This window comes from Aquarana catesbeiana, linkage group LG03, assembly GCF_042186555.1.
Source record: "Aquarana catesbeiana isolate 2022-GZ linkage group LG03, ASM4218655v1, whole genome shotgun sequence".
In the NCBI taxonomy this organism is placed as follows: domain Eukaryota; kingdom Metazoa; phylum Chordata; class Amphibia; order Anura; family Ranidae; genus Aquarana; species Aquarana catesbeiana.
Window position 1 is genome coordinate 690909578 of NC_133326.1, and position 17492 is coordinate 690927069.

The 17492-nt window shown below is 41.3% G+C and overlaps 1 protein-coding gene across 1 annotated transcript; it reads left to right on the forward strand.

The window, feature by feature from the left end:
* The first annotated feature begins 11357 nt into the window (after positions 1-11357).
* On the forward strand, positions 11358-12119 carry LOC141134172 (olfactory receptor 11L1-like). The gene has a single exon (XM_073623755.1). It carries the CDS (start codon positions 11358-11360, stop codon positions 12117-12119), a length of 762 nt encoding a protein of 253 aa, XP_073479856.1.
* Positions 12120-17492: the final 5373 nt, after the last annotated feature.

Here is a 17492-nt window from a genome sequence, read left to right on the forward strand (position 1 = left end):
TGATGAAAGCAAGTTTAATTTATTTGGGTCCGATGGGAAACATTATGTTCGTCGTCAAACTTGGGAAAGACTAAACCCAAAGTGTGTAAAGAAGTCAGTGAAAGGTGGAGGGGGAAGCATCATGGTCTGGGTGACGTTTTCTGCAGCAGGAGTTGGGCCTCTTATACAGCTACAGTACATGGCAGAGTGAATGCAAATGTTTATCAGAACCTTCTTCGACAACATACGCTTCCTTCCCTGCATTCATCACCCAATCAGCCAGCACTTTTAATGCACAACAATGCCCCCTGTCACAGAGAGAAATGGGTAAAGCAGTTCCTTGAAGCTGAAAATATTGAAATAATGAAATGGCCAGCCCAGAGTCCTGGCCTAAACCCAATAAAAAACCTCTGGAAAATCCTTGGCGACAAAGTTATGGCCAAGAAACCCACTACAGTCACCGAACTGTGGAAGAGACTGGAAGAAGAGTGGAACAAAATCACACAAAGTCATTCAAAGCAAGGGTCCCCCACTTCCTACTAATTGTTGATTGTTTTAACCTTCAGAAATTTTAGTTGTAATCTTTCTCCGTGTTACAGGCTTTGCTGTTCTCTAATTTTGATCATTGTGTTTTCTACAAAATAACGTTTTTTTTTGTTGAAGTCCCTTGGTTATTTTTAAAAACTCTGTTCTATTAGTATGGTATCACCACAACAAAAATTCCATCAAATGTTGTGCAATGAAGATTACATTATTTCTGGAAAAATCAAGTGTTCATAAATCGTCTAATTTTGATCTCCAGTGTATATATACAATGCTGTGAAAAAGTATTTGCCACCTTTCTGATTTTTTTTTTTGCATATTTGTCACACTTAAATGACTCAGATCATCAAACAAATTTTATTATTACACAAAGATAACCTGAGTAAATACAAAATGCATTTTTTAAATGATGTTTTCATTTATTAAAGTGGTTGTAGACCCTTACAATCCACTTTTTCTTTACTACATGTAAGCCTATAATAAGGCTTATCTTTAGGTACCCCGGATATCTCCTAAACCTGCACGGTTTAGGAGATATCCCCTGTATCAGCATGTGCCGACATCATGGGCACATGCGCACTGAAGCAATGGCACGTTCGTGCCATTGCCTCAGCTAGTGTGACATCATCGCAGCTCCTGGCCAACACAAACGATTTTGCTGGCCGAATCGGTGTACTGGGACCGCCGCGGGGGTTCGATCTAAGGTATTTCATAATGAGCTAGTATGCTATGCTATGCATACTAGCTCATTATGCCTTTGTCTTGCAGGTTTTTTTTTTATAGTGGGTTTACAACCACTTTAAGGCAAAAAAGCTGTCCAAACCTGCCTGGCTTTATGTGAAAAAGTAATTGCCCCCCTAAACCTAATAACTGGTTGTGCCACCCTTGGCGGCAACAACTGCAATCAAGCATTTGCAATAACTGGCAATGAGTCTTTCACGTTGCTGTGGAGCAATTTTGGCCCACTCTTCTTTGCAGAATTGTTTTAATTCAGCCACATTGGAGGGTTTTCCAGCATGAACGGCCTGTGTAAGGTCATGATACAGCATCTCAATTGGATTTAAGTCTGGGCTTTGACTAGGTCACTCCAAAGCCTACATTTTGCTCTGTTTGAACCATTTGGAGGTGGACTTGCTGTTGTGTTTTGGATCATTGTCCTGCTGCATAACCCAAGTGCACTTGAGCTTGAGGTCACAAACTGATGGGCGGACATTCTCCTTTAGGATTTTCTGGTAGAGCTCAGAATTCATGGTTTCATCAATTATGGTAAGTCATCCAGGTCCTGAAGCTGCAATGCAGCCCCAGACCATCATGCTACCACCACCATGTCTGGCTGTTGGTATGATGTTCTTGTTATGAAACGCTGTATTCGTTTTATGCCAGATGTAACAGGACGCACACCTTCCAAAAAGTTACATTTTTGTCTCATCAGTCCACAGAATATTTGGCTAAAAGTCTTGGGGATAATCAAGATGTTTTTTGGTAAATGTGAGATGAGCCTTTGTGTTCTTTTTGGTCAACAGTGTCTATGGCCTTGGAACTTTCCCATGGATGCCATTTTTGCCCAGTCTATTTCTTATTGTTGAATCATGAACACTGATCTTACCTGAGTCAAGTGAGGCCTGCAGTTCTTTAGATGTTGTTCTGGGTTCTTTTATGACCTCCTGGATGAGTCGTCGTCATTCTCTTGGAGTCATTTTGGTTGACCAGCCACTCCTGGGAAGGTTCACCACTGTTCCAAGTTTTCTCCATTTGTAGATAATGGCTCTCACCGTTGTTCGCTGGTGTCCCTAAGCCTTAGAAATGGCTTTGTAATCCTTTCCAGACTGATACATGTCAATGACTTTGTTTCTCATCTGTTCTTGAATTTCCTTAGATCACGGCATGATGTGTTGCTTTTTTAGATCTTTTAGCGTACTTGTCTTTGTCAGACAGCTTCTATTAAGTGTTTTTTTGATTCAACAGGTCTGGCAGTAATCAGGCCTGGGTGTGGCAAGTGAAATTCAACTCAGCTTTCCAAAAAATTGTGGTTCATCACAGTTCATTCATGATTTAGCATGGGAGAGCAATTACTTTTTCACATAGGGCCAGGCAGGTTTGAACACTTTTTTTCCCTCAATAAATGAAATAATAATTTAAAAACTGCATCTTGGATTTACTTGGGTTATCTTTGTGTAATATTAACATTTTTTGATTATCTAAATCATTTAAAGGGGTTGTAAAGGTATTTTTTTTATTTTTTAAAAATAACAAACATGTTATACTTACCTTCACTGTGCAGCTCGTTCTGCACAGAGTGGCCCCGAACCTGCTCTTCTGGGGTCCCTCGGCAGCTGTCTCAGCTCCTCCCCGCAATAATTAACCACCTTAATGCGAGCTCCCTCGCATGGTGGTTAGTTATTGCGGGCACGCTCCCGTGATACAGCCGGCGGCTATAGCCGCTCGCTGTATCACTCGGCCCCGCCCCTCATTGGATGTGATTGACAGCAGCACGAGCCAATGGCTGCGCTGCTTCCAATCCATCCACTGTAGCCAATCAGCGGCCAGGCTGAGCAGCGGAATCGAGGACGTGAACGAGCAGCCGAATTTCGAGGGGTCAGGTAAGTAAAACGGGGGGGCTGGGGACGGCGGTATGGTTAGTAGTTTTTTCACCTTAATGCATAGAATGCATTAAGGTGAAACATTTTTTACCTTTACAACCCCTTTAAGTGTGAGAAATATGCAAAAAATAAAAAAATCAGGAAGAGGGGAAATACTTTTTCACAGCACTGCATACAAAGTATCTCACAAAAGTGAGTACACCACCCCTCACATTTTTTGTAAATATTTTATTCTATCCTTTCATGTGACAACACTGAAGAAATGACACTTTGCTACAATGTAAAGTAATGAGTGTACAGGTTGTATTATGCCCCGTACACACGGTCGGACTTTGTTCGGACATTCCGACAACAAAATCCTAGGATTTTTTCTGACGGATGTTGGCTCAAACTTGTCTTGCATACACACGGTCACACAAAGTTGTCGGAAAATCCGATCGTTCTGAGCTTATTCTGAGCATGCGTGGCACTTTGTCCGTCGGATTTGTGTACACACGATCGGAATTTCCGACAACGGATTTTTGCCTGCTCTCAAACTTTGTGTGTCGGAAAATCCGATGGAAAATGTGTGATGGAGCCCATACACGGTCGGAATTTCCGACAACAAGGTCCTATCACACATTTTCCGTCGGAAAATCCGATCGTGTGTACGTGGCATAACAGTGTAAATTTGCTGTCCCCTCAAAATAACTCAACACACGGCCATTAATGTCTAAACCGCTGGCAACAAAAGTGAGTACACCCCTAACTGAAAATGTCCAAATTGGGCCCAATTAGCCATTTCCCCTTCCCGGTGTCATGCGACTCATTAGGGTTACAATGTCTCAGGTGTGACTGTGGAGCAGGTGTGTTTAAATTTGGTGTTATCGCTCTCACTGTCTCATACTGGTCATTGGAAGTTCAACATGACACCTCATGGCAAAGAACTCTCTGAGGATCTAAAAAAAAAGAATTGTTGCTCTATATAAAGATGGCCTAGGCTATAAGAAGATTGCCAAGACCCTGAAACTGAGCTTCAGCACGGTGGCCAAGACCATACAGCGGTTTAACAGGACAGGTTCCACTCAGAACAGGCCTCGCCATGGTCCACCAAAGAAGTTGAGTGCACGTGCTCAGCGTCATATCCAGAGGTTGTCTTTTTGACGTATGAGTGCTGCCAGCATTGCTGCAGAGATTGAAGGTGCGGGGGGTCAGCCTATCAGTGCTCAGACCATACGCAGCACATTGCATCAAATTGGTCTGCATGGCTGTCACCCCAGAAGGAAGCCTCTTCTAAAGATGATGCACAAGAAAGCCTGCAAAAAGTTTGCTGAAGACAAGCAGACTAAGGACAAGGATTACTGGAACCATGTCCTGTGGTCTAATGAGACCAAGATAAACGTATTTGGTTCAGATGGTGTCAAGCGTGTGTGGTGGCAACCAGGTGAGGAGTACAAAGGGAGTGTCATGGTCTGGGGCTGCATGAGTGCTGCCGGCACTGGGGAGCTACAGTTCATTGAGGGAACCATAAATGCCAACATGGACTGTGACATACTGAAGCAGAGCATGATCCCCTCCTCTCGGAGACTGGGCCGCAGGGCAGTATTGCAACATGATAATGACCCCAAACACACCTCGAAGAGGACCACTGCCTTGCTAAAGAAGTTGAGGGTAAAGTTGATGGACTGGCCACGCATGTCTCCAGACCTAAACCCTATTGAGCATCTGTGGGGCATCCTCAAATGGAAGGTGGAGGAGCTCATGGTCTATAACATCCACCAGCTCCGTGATGTCGTCATGGAGGAGTGGAAGAGGACTCCAGTGGCAACCTGTGAAGCTCTGGTGAACTCCATGCCCAAGAGGGTTAAGGCAGTGCTGGAAAATAATGGTGGCCACACAAAATATTAAAACTTTGGGCCCAGTTTGGACATTTTCACTTAAGGGTGTACTCACTTTTGTTGCCAGTGGTTTAGACATTAATGGCTGTATGTTGAGTTATTTTGAGGGGACAGCAAATTTACACTGTTATACAAGCTGTACACTCACTACTTTACATTGTAGCAAATTGTAATTTCTTCAGTGTTGTCACATGAAAAGATATAATAAAATATTTACAAAAATGTGAGGGGTGTACTCACTTTCTCACTTTTGAGAGATACTGCATATATATATATATATATATATATATATATATATATAATGCAAATATCACATGGGTTCAGGGTGCATTGCTCAGCACTGAGCGTTTCCAAGTACAATTAGAAAGCAAAACAGATCTGTGGACATGAAAGCCATGTTCACTTATCTCTCCATTGACATCCTGAAAGAAAGCCAGCAATGAGACCAGCATGAAGACAGGGATCCGGTCTCATCATTGGCAGTGGCACGGAACATATAAGCATAGAATCAGGCAGACACCATGGGGCAGAGGAGACCCTGGGGGAGTGGACATGGCATTGGGACAGTAGAGGTAACAATGGGGCTGCAAAAAAAAAAAGCAGCAAAAGATGAGGGCAGCAGAGGGCCTGACATTATGCAAGAAAGGGAGGGGGAAGTTATTTGTGAATGGTAGTGATCAGGAGCTTGTCTGCCAATGATCATATCCATTCATGAATTTGCAGACTCTGAGGTACTGTTCTGCTGTAAGAAAATGCAGCCGCCATAAGGGTTACGGACATGGGCTGCAGGCAGTTGTGCTCCACAATAAACCTTATATCAGCTGCATAAAACGTGGTAAAGCATTCCCATCTCACATATTTTTTGACAATGACCCTTAATCACACCTAAATTGAACAATCTTCTGGCTGATCTATGATGTCCTAGAACCTCTTCTCCTTGTGACTTTCTTCAATACTGCAGAAAGCAGCATTATTGTTTTGAAGTCAGCAGCACGACTTTCAGCATTATTGTTTTGTAGACCCAGAGCAACATGGTGGTCCACCCTATCCGGCGTGTCCATGACAGCCTAGGCTTAAAGGAACCGGAGTCATAGCGGAGCTTCTGCCAGGACAGTGCTGGAGACAAGCTGAGTACTGCAATGAGAGGGTTTTTTTATTTTCTAACTTGACTTGCTATTTACTTTTCATTAACTTTTTGTTTTTAAACTGGAGTTCTTTTTTAAGCATGTTAGCATTTTAGCAAATAGAAAAACAAAGTAAAAAAAAATAGAAAAGGGGAAAAAAACACACTTCCAATTGTTAATAATGATAACATAATTATATTGCTGCTTGTTTTTTTTTCTATCATGAAGAAAGGACAAAAAAGGAATAGAAGCATCAAGGGCTTTGGCTTCCCATTGGACTTAAACATGGCTCTGGGTACTATAAATAGAGGGGAGCTTTGAAATCACAATAACTTATTTCTACAATGCTTAGTGAAGAAATTCCGTGTCAAAGGATTCTAAACCAGACTCTGGAACTACTGCTATAGATGGTATGTGGATGATATTAAAGGATTTTAGTGTCTCTTATGCCGTGTACACACGACCGGACTTTGACAGCAAAGGTCCGACGGAACGAATCCGTCAGACAATCCTATCGTGTGTGAGCTTCATCGGACCTTTGCTGATGAAAAATCAGACGGACTTTAGATTTGGAACATGTTTCAAATCTTTCCGACGGACTCGAGTCTGGCCGAAAAATCTGCTCATCTGTATGCTAGTCGGACATGTGTTTTTGCAGAGTTTTTACAGCGTTTTTGTGGCGTTTTTGCCGCGTTTTGCATTTTGCGTTTTTTTTACAGTGTTTTTTTATACTGTATACAGTGTAAAAAAAAAAAAGAAAGAAAATAAAAACGCAAAACGCAGCAAAAAAGCCACAAAAACGCTGCAAAAACGCTGTAAAAACGCTGTATTGCGTTTTTGATGCTGGTCCATTGAATTCTATAACATGCAAAACGCTGCATTTTGCATGAAAAAAAGTCCCCGACCCTTTCCAAAATCGCAGAGGCACAAAAATGCATTGATGTGAACATGTTCCATAGGAAGCCATGTTAAAAAATTCCCATGCATTTCTGCAAAATGCAAAATGCATCAAAAAACGCATTAGTGTGAATAGAGCCTTATTGCTTGACATACATAAATAGAAAACTGGAGGCTGTGGCAAAACTTTTGATCGTGTTAGGATTTCTGAGGCCTCTCTGAACCTGGGTTCTTTACTTAGTTATTTAAAACTGGTATAGTTAGAGCTGGTTATTATTACTAACAAAGTTCATTATTATTTATTTTTTGGGGGACTGTGATAAGCTTAAAGTGTAGCTATGGTCAAAATGGAAAGTAACATACAGTATATAGTCATGTAAAAAATGTAAGCACATTTTTAATAAAATAGTGCCTACTGATATAGTATATTGAAAAATGAGACATAAAATTGACTTGTGAATCAATACACACGTGCAAAAATAAACTATTCAATTATGATAGATGGCAGCTGCTGTTCCAAACCTCTTAAGTGAATTGCTCTACGTGCACAAACCTATAGTGCCAATAGCGCTTGCCAATTATAAGTAAAAAAGTGTACAATGTGAACTGTATAAACTTGGTGCAAACAAGTGACACAAATAATAAACAAAAAAAGGAGGACTGCTTGGATAAACAGACCTATAAACAGCGAAAACATTCCGTGCCCAAAGAATATATATGATTGTATATTGTCCAAACATGTGCATAAATGTGTTAAATTTGCGTTTAAAAAATGTGTAAGAAAAACAAAGTCCCAAAAAAATAAAAATAAATAAAAAATTCCTTTGAATAATCCAATAAAGATATATTTAAAAACTCCTCCATCGTGGATCATACGATGAAAAAGTGTGGATTTACACTCACCAGATGTAATAGATCCCCTTGCCTTATGACAGGAAGGATAATATAGGGCTTATGGGGTCTCCCCGACCTCCTTGGGTCTTTTAAGTGAATCTTCCCATATCCACCTCATCCAGATAGGACGAAACTTCAAACGAAATGTCACCAGCGGTATGGCTAAGAGAAAAGAGAGGGCGAACTCCTCATAGTGTGAAACCGTAGAGATAGTTTATTAAAATCCTCAAGTAGCTACAGCAAATGACAGACAAAATCAATCTTCGGGCCTGCTATGCGAACAACCGCAATGAACAGTGGAGGCTGTGGAAAACTGCAAGACCCACTCTAGAGTCAGCGTGCGTTCCACCAGGATTTGACGTAACGCAACGTGCATTGCAGGCTTACGAGTTTCGTCATCAAGCGTGACGTCATCAGAAGCTGGAGTTCATGCCACGCCAACACTATAAATATCCTTCCCACCATATACGCCCACCCCACCTTTACATACAAATAATCTTATGCAAATCATGTGGCAAACCGGAGTCACTATAAACCGTGAATTATATGCAAATGTAATTTACCTAAAACATTCTAAACTAAACTCAGGCTTAAAGATGAAGTGCACCATTCATGCTTAATGTAAATCTGTCACAAAGGTCACAGAATAATAACATTTTCTTTTTCTTTTTGCATTTATTCTGTTATTGCTTGACACTCAGAAAACTGGAGGCTGTGGCCAAACTTTTGATCGTCTTAGGATTTCTGAGGCCTCTCTGAACCTGGATTCTTTACTTAGTTATTTAGAACTGGTATAGTAGAGGTGGTTATTATTACTAAGAAAAAGTTCATTATTATTATTTTTTTGGATAGTGATAAGCTTAAAGTGTAGCTATGGTCAAAATAGAAAGTAACATACAGTATATAGTCATGTAAAAAATGTAAGCACTTTTTTTATTAAAATAGTGCCTACTGATATAGTATATTGAAAAATAAGAAATAAAATTTACTTGGTGTATTCATTCTAATTATCTTAATTAACCAAATTTCAGATTTGTCACAATACAAAAATAAGCACACCCCTACATTTATCACCACATTTATCACCACTTCCAATCTATGAAAGTAGAATCTGGTGTTCCAGATAAGATGCCAATGGTTGGAGCCTTTTTTAGAGGTAATGGAGGCGGAACCAGTCTTATTTGACTCTCAGATATCACAAAATTGGTTTTTGTTTTTGCTATTGATGTGTCTGGGGTTGGGGTCATCATGCTAAGATTAATAGAGCTCTCCAAGGCCCCCCCAAAAAAAGAAAGAAATGAATGCTTGAGTCTGGGAAAGGATTTAAAAAGATCACCCATTTATTTAAAATCTATTACTCCATGGAAAAAAAAATCTACAAGAGTTGTGAAAATGACTGCTAATTTATCCAGGACTGTCTGACCCAGAAAATTCAACCTAAGAGCTGACCATTTACGTCTAAAATCGAATAGAATAGAAAGGAATAAAACGAATAGAATAAAACAGAATAGAATAGAATAGGATAGAACAGAAAAAAATAGAAGGAATATAGCCGTCTTCTGAAATTCGAATTTCAAATTGATTAAGTTAAAAAATAATGAATATAGTTACAAATAGTTACATAGTTAGGTTGAAAAAGACACAAGTCCATCTAGTAAGTTCAACCAAAAATAAAATAAAAAATACAATCCCATATACACAATTCTTCACCCACAGTTTCAGAGGAAGGCGAATCCGAATATGCAGAACAAATTCTGAAAACAAATCATTCTAATATAACGAATATGATGAAATGAAATTATTAAAGTAGAACTATAGGCAAAACTTTTTTTTTTCATTTTGGATTGAGCAAATGCAGCAAGAGCAAGAGTTGTAACCCCAGTGAAATTTTTTTCCCACCATCTGTGTCCCATTGCAGAGATTTCCCTTCACTTCCTGTCCCATAGCCAAACAGGAAGTGGGAGGAAATCCTTGCAAAATTAAGGGATTTCCTTGGGGACCCCCAGCTCCCCAGAACTAATGTCCCCATTGGAAGATTTCCCCTCTATTACTTTTCTGGGGACAACCCAAAATTTGGGCTTTTCTTTTACTTTCAATGATAATTGTAAACAGAACAAATAGAGAAGGTGAATCTTCTTAATGGGGGCACAGACAACAATAAAAACTGACAGAGGAGCTGTTCCCTCTCTATTCTATCTAAAACAAAACAAAAAAGTTTTGATTTAGTTATACTTTAACGTAGGGCATTTTTCTCAGAAAATAGGTGCAGGAACTCCCTCCTCCTGAGTCACCCTTCGTCTCTGCCCCCTACCCACCTCTGAGCACTGTCTCTTGGCTCCAACCCCTACCCACTTCCCAAAATCGTCCCTTTTAGAGAATACAAAACCAAGTATCATTTTGTGCTACTAAGTAATTTGTATGGAATTTGATAGACCCCACCCCAGCAACAGTAGACCCTCCAGCAACAATAGACCCCCCAACACAACAACAGACCTTCCCCCGGCAACAAAATACCACCCCAACAACAATAGACTCCACCTGCAACAACAGATCCTCCAGCAGCCAGCAACAGTAGACCTCTCCCTCAATAGTAGATCTTTCCCAGCAACAGTAGACCCCCTGCCAGCAACAATAGACCTGCCCAATAACAACAGACCACCCACACAAAAACAGACTCCCAACAATGACAACAGATCCCCAGCAGCCAGCATTAATAGACCCTCCAGCACACCCCAGCAATCCTTGCCAAAAAATACATTCAGTTGTGGAGGTGCCGGAACTGCGTTCCCCCTCGTTCCTGCTGAAAAAAAAGCCCTGCTTTAACTTAACAAACTAACCTGAAACAAAACACATTTTTCCACTGTGTACATCTTTAATTGAAAGAATCCTTCAGCCCATTCTGATCTTTCCTTCTGTCAATATGTTCCTTATGGTACTTGTGCATGCAGAAAAGCCTTATTGATGCCTCTCCCATCGTCAGTCTGAGTTCTAGTATAGAGGATTAAAAGAGGCAATGCATTTCTGGCAAGATCAACAGGTATTATCTGTAAAAATTCAAATAAATGCAGCCATCCAACATCCAAGGACTAGTAAGCTTTCAGAAGGATTTTACCACATTGTAGTGCAGTTCTCAGTCATATTCAATGAACACGAAGTGGTCACAATCTTTTATTATGGTAGTTTGCTGATTTTTATTACAAAGGATTTCTTTTTTTTTCATACTTATCATACTGCATATGAATTGTTTTCATTTCTTTCCCTTCTAAGGAACAAGGATGACAAATAACACAATGGTAAAGGAGTTTTTCCTCCTTGGTTTTAATGGACATCGCAATTTAAAAATCGCCCTCTTCCTCCTTTTCTATTTTTTGTATTTATCTACAGTAAGTGGAAATGCAGTCATTATTATGCTGGTGTGTTTATACAGAAATCTCCATTCCCCTATGTATGTTTTTTTGTCCAACTTGGCCTTGTCAGACATCATTTCGACAACAAACGTGGTGCCCAACATGTTGGCTATCATTGCACATGGAAAACAAGTCATTTCATTAAATGCATGCATTGCCCAATTCTACTTCTATGGAGCGCTTGGCAGCATGGAGTGTTTCCTCCTGACGGTGATGTCCTACGATCGTTACCTGGCTGTCTGCAAACCATTGCATTACTCCCAAATTATGGACATTAAGCTCCAAAAATGTCTCATCACTACATCATGGCTTACAAGTTTAGGTGTGACAGTTTTACCTGCAGTTCTCATGCATCAACTGAACTTCTGTGGGCCAAACACCATAGACCACTTCTTCTGTGATCTTGCTCCAGTTTTAGAACTTTCCTGCTCAGACACCTCTATTGTAAAGACAGAAACCTTCATATCCTCACTCCACGTAGTTCTTCTCCCGTTCCTGTTCATTATATCTTCTTATATCCGTATATTCATCACCATCCTTCAGATCTCTTCAGCTCAAGGCCGGCAGAAGACCTTCTCCACCTGCAGTGCCCACCTGCTTGTGGTATGCACTTACTTCCTGACCATAATCACAGTATACAGTGACCCGTCACAAACCTACTCCTCTAACGTCAACAAAGCCCGCTCAGTTCTGTACATAGTCTTGACACCATTGTTAAATCCAATGATATATGCCCTGAGGAACAAGGAAATCAAAGATACATTTCAAAAAATGCTGTTTAATGTATTACATAAATAATGTGTTTCTATTTATTTCTCATAGATGGTCAAGAAATAGGTCATATTAACCATTTGACCTGCAGAAGATTTACCCCCCCCTTCTTGACCAGACCACTTTTTGCGACATGGCACTGCGTTACTTTAACTGACAATTGCGTGGTGGTTTGATGCTGTACCCAGATTAAATGTCTTTTCCTGCAAATAGAGCTTTCTTTTGGTGGTATTTGATCAACTCTGCGTTTTTTATTTTTTGCGCTATAAACAAAAAAAGACCAACAATTTTGAAAAAAAACCAAAAAAAAATATTTTTTACTTTCTGCTATAAAGCTCATCCAATAAAAAAAAATACAAAAAATCAAATCTATTCATCAATTTAGGCCAAAATGTATTCTGCTACATATTTTGGGTAAAAAAAAATCCCAATAAGCGTATATTGATTGGTTTTTGCAAAAGTTATAGTGTCTAAAAACTATGGGATATTCTTATTTATTTTTACTAGTAATGGCAGTGATCAGAGACTTACAGTATCCCACAAAAGTGAGTACGCCCCTTACAATTTTGTAAATATTTTAATATATCTTTTCATGTGACAACACTGAAGAAATGACACTTTGCTACAATGTAAAGTAGTGAGTGTACAGCTTGTATAACAGTGTAAATTTGCTGTCCCCTCAAAATAACTCAACACACAGCCATTAATGTCTAAACCGCTGGCAACAAAAGTGAGTACACCCCTAAGTGAAAATGTCCAAATTGGGCCCAAAGTCAGTATTTTGTGTGGCCACCATTATTTTCCAGCACTGCCTTAACCCTCTTGGGCATGGAGTTCACCAGAGCTTCACAGGTTGCCACTGGAGTCCTCTTCCACTCCTCCATGACGACATCACGGAGCTGGTGGATGTTAGAGACTTTGCACTCCTCCACCTTCCGTTTGAGGATGCCCCACAGATGCTCAATAGGGTTTAGGTCTGGAGACATTCTTGGCCAGTTCATCACCTTTACCCTCAGCTTCTTTAGCAAGGCAGTGGTCATCCTGGAGGTGTGTTTGGGGTCGTTATCATGTTGGAATACTGCCCTGCAGCCCAGTCTCCGAATGGAGGGGATCATGCTCTGCTTCAGTATGTCACAGTACATGTTGGCATTCATGGTTCCCTCAATGAACTGTAGCTCCCCAGTGCCGGCAGCACTCATGCAGCCCCAGACCATGACACTCCCACCACCATGCTTGACTGTAGACAAGACACACTTGTCTTTGTACTCCTCAACTGGTTGCCACCACACACGCTGGACATCATCTGAACCAAATAAGTTTATCTTGGTCTCATCAGACCACAGAACATGGTTCCAGTAATCCATGTCCTTAGTCTGCTTTTCTTCAGAAAACTGTTTGCGGGCTTTCTTGTGCATCATCTTTAGAAGAGGCTTCCTTCTTGGACAACAGCCATGCAGACTAATTTGATGTAGTGTGCGGCGTATGGTCTGAGCACTGACAAGCTGACCCCCCACCCCTTCAACCTCTGAAGCAATGCTGGCAGCACTCATACATCTATTTCCCAAAGACAACCTCTGGATATGACGCTGAGCACGTGCACTCAAATTCTTTGGTCGACCATGGCGGGGCCTGTTCTGAGTGGAACCTGTCCTGTTAAACCGCTGTATGGTCTTGGCCACCATGCTGCAGCTCAGTTTCAGGGTCTTGGCAATCTTCTTATAGCCTAGGCCATCTTTATGTAGAGCAACAATTTTTTTTTCAGATCCTCAGAGAGTTCTTTGCCATGAGGTGCCATGTTGAACTTCCAGTGACCAGTATGAGAGAGTGAGAGCGATAACACCAAATTTAACACACCTGCTCCCCATTCACACCCGAGACCTTGTAACACTAACGAGTCACATGACACCGGGGAGGGAAAATGGCTAATTGGGCCCAATTTGGACATTTTCACTTGGGGGTGTACTCACTTTTGTTGCCAGCGGTTTAGACATTAATAGCTGTTTGTTGAGTTATTTTGAGGGGACAGAAAATGTACACTGTGATACAAACTGTAAACGCACTACTTTACATTGTAGCAAAGTGTCATTTCTATAGTGTTGTCACATGAAAAGATATAATAAAATATTTACAAAAATGTGAGGGGTGTACTCACTTTTGTAAGATACTGTATAGCGGGACTGCGATATTGCCACGGACAGTCGGAAACACTAACTTTTTGACACTTTTGACACTTTTTGAGAACCAGTGACACTAATGCAGTGATTAGTGCTAAACAATATGCACTGTCACTGTACGAATGACACTGGCTGGGAAGGGGTTAATATCAGGGGCGATCAAAGGGTTAACTGAGATCCTAGCCAGTGATTTTGGGTACTGTGGGGGAGGTGCTTTTACTAGGGCAAGGCATGGATCCATGTCCCTGCTTTGCCGGAACACAGGATCCATGCTGTCCCTACTAACATTACGGCAATCTGTCTTGTTTACATAGGCAGACCACCGTTCAACCGGCACCGGCAAGTGACGGCGGATATTGAGTCTGCGGTACCCGCCTATCAAGCTTCTGCTAGTGCAGTGCAATTGCCCAGTGGACTACGGTAAACAAGGTATGGGCCAGTTTCTGTTCGGGAGGGGAGACCTCTGGTAGGTCAGAAAAAAAAAGGCACATTTGGTATGTCAAGATCAGTTGCATCCCCGTGATCTGGGCAACCTTGGAGGACACCTTTTGCCAGATTGTTTCTATCGCTCTACAACTCCATAAAATAAGTGTGTGCCCCTGTCTGGACATCCTCTGAAACAGGACTCTGAGACAGTGAATAAAACCTGTGCAGTTTTGAAGGTGTATAATACCACCTAGTGTGGAGCTTAACTACCGTTGCCTTCACTGCCATAGATTTTGTGCATATTACCACTCAAATAATAGTGGCTGTCCATGTCATCAAGTAGCAATGTGAACTCATGTTAACCGCTTGCCGACTGCCCGATGGCGGCAGAATGGCTGCCCTGTGCCAATTGCCGTAGCTGACAGGCGCTTTAAGGGATATAGGGGGCGCGCGCATGCCACGTCATCTAGGAGCCGATGCTTGTGCCCGGCGGCTGCGACATCCGCTGGGCACCTGCGGTCGCTCCTGATAGAGCCAGAATGGGGATTTGTGTGTGTAAACACACAAATCCACATTCTGTCAGGGGTGAGGAGACAGATCTGTTGTTCCTAATGCTTAGGAACACCGATCGGTCTCCTCCCCCATGGCAGTCCCATCCCCCTTACAGTTAGAACACACACTGAGGGAACACATTTATCCCCTTGATCACCCCCTAGTATTAACCCCTTCCCTGCCAGTGTCATTTATACAATAATCAGTGGTTATTTTTAGCTCTGATCGCTGTATAAATGTCAGTGGTCCCAAAAAAGTGACAAAAGTGTCCAATCTGTCCTCTCAATGTCGCAGTCCCGATAAAAATCGCAGATCGCCGCCATTACCAGTAAAAAAAAAAATGCCATAAATCTATCCCCTATTTTGTAGACGCTATAACTTTTGCGCAAACCAATCAATATACGCTTATTGCAATTTTGTTTACCAAAAATATATAGAAGAATACATATCGGCCTAAACTGATGAAGAATTATTATTTTTTTAATTATTTATTATATCAAAAAGTAAAAAAATATTGTTTTTTTCAAAATTGTCGCTCTTCTTTTGTTTACAGCGCAAAAAATAATAACCGCAGAGGTGATCAAATACCACCAAAAAGAAAGCTCTATTTGTGGGAAAAAAAAGGACGTCAATTTTGTTTTGGTACAACGTCGCACGACCGCGCAATTGTCAGTTAAATCGAAGCAGTGCCGTATCGCAAAAAAAGGCAAGGCCAGGAAGGGGGTAAATTCTTCCGGGGCTGAAGTGGTTAATGGCACAAGTTCACACAGTGCAAAAGGCTGGAGTGAGTAAGCTTGAAGATCCTAGAGCAATGAATTTAGAAAAGCACTTAGCGGGGATTTGAATTGTAATTAAAGTTGTTTTTTGGACTGAAGGCATGCTTAGGCTTAAAGGGTAACTCCACTTTCTTGGGGATAAAGAAATGGCAACTAAACATAAAATAATTTATTGTATACAATTACGACACAAGTTATATTGTAATTGAAAGTTATTAAAAAATGCATTTCTTTTTCAATCTGCAGTGCTGTAGTTTTCTGAAAAATTCAATGCAATAAGGCAACCCTCAGACGTTCTGTGCACAGATGGTGTTCAGAACCCCCCAGAAATGTCATTTGCTGCTTGTGTGATTGGCTCACTAAGATGCATGCCAGAATTTGGGCATCTCCATGCAGCATAAATGTTATTTTGGTGAGATATTCCCAAAGGGAAATCACATCTAAAAGGATGCCGAGCATGCCACTTTCCTCATTAGAGCCCTGCAGCTGCAGCAGCGGAGTGATAATTATAAAATCAATCCCATACAGATTCACTCTGAACATGGACACAGATAAACAAACAGCTATTTCTTCAGAATAACAAAAAGGAGGAATCTGCAACAAAGTTTATTCAATTCCCTCCAATGTACATAGGTCATCCAGAGGTCATCCAGAGGGGAATGTTTTTTTCTCAACAAAAGTGGAGTTACTCTTTAAGCTATCGGGACACAACAAGAATGTCATGCATTGACCATGATCTGCAAAATATTTTGTTATGTAGCACCTTCCTAGCATAGGATGCTGGCCAAATTAAAAGCTTTGGCTCCTTCTCTAATCAGTGGAGAAGTGATTGTTGGTTCTGGCTCTGTTCAGGGTTTCACTGGCTTGGAGTTTCATTTGCTCCCCTTGTCTCTGGAAGAGACTCCCGGTGAATAGGAGGGGAGATGCAAATAATGAGCCTCAATATTTATCATGGCCTTCAAATCCCTAGGTAGATGTGCCCAAAAGGTGGCTGGGGTGGCAATGGAGCCCTGGAGAGATTGTTCTTTCCTCAGCAAGGAGAGTTCCAAGCCTTAGAGGGCTGTTGTCTCTAAAGCAGCCTACAGGCCGTGTTGCTGTTCTGTGAGGACTCAGTGGAGGCAGAGCTGGGGACCTGGAGACAAGCTGGAACTAGCTACAGGACTTCACCAAAGGGATCTGGTCTGGAGAATGATTATATCATTCACTGGCCTATGTCCAGAGGAAGTTGGAAGGTGACAGCTGTCCTGGGGACAATAAATTGATTTCAGGTGACTGTGTGATTTTGGGATATAAGTACTAGATCTCATAGGGTCTCAGAGTACTGCTCATTCCTTTATCCTCAGCAGGATCACGGGGTGTAAGCCTAGAGCAGAGTGTTCCCCTGTTTCTGTGCAGTGTTCTGAAGATTGCATTGGTTATGCCAACCTATGGCTGTGCAGTGGTGCAGGATAACCAGGTGCCAAAGAAACATG

Coding starts and splice junctions, on each gene's coding strand:
- LOC141134172 (XM_073623755.1), top strand. CDS start 11,358: ATGTATGTTTTTTTGTCCAACTTGGCCTTGTCAGACATCATTTCGACA.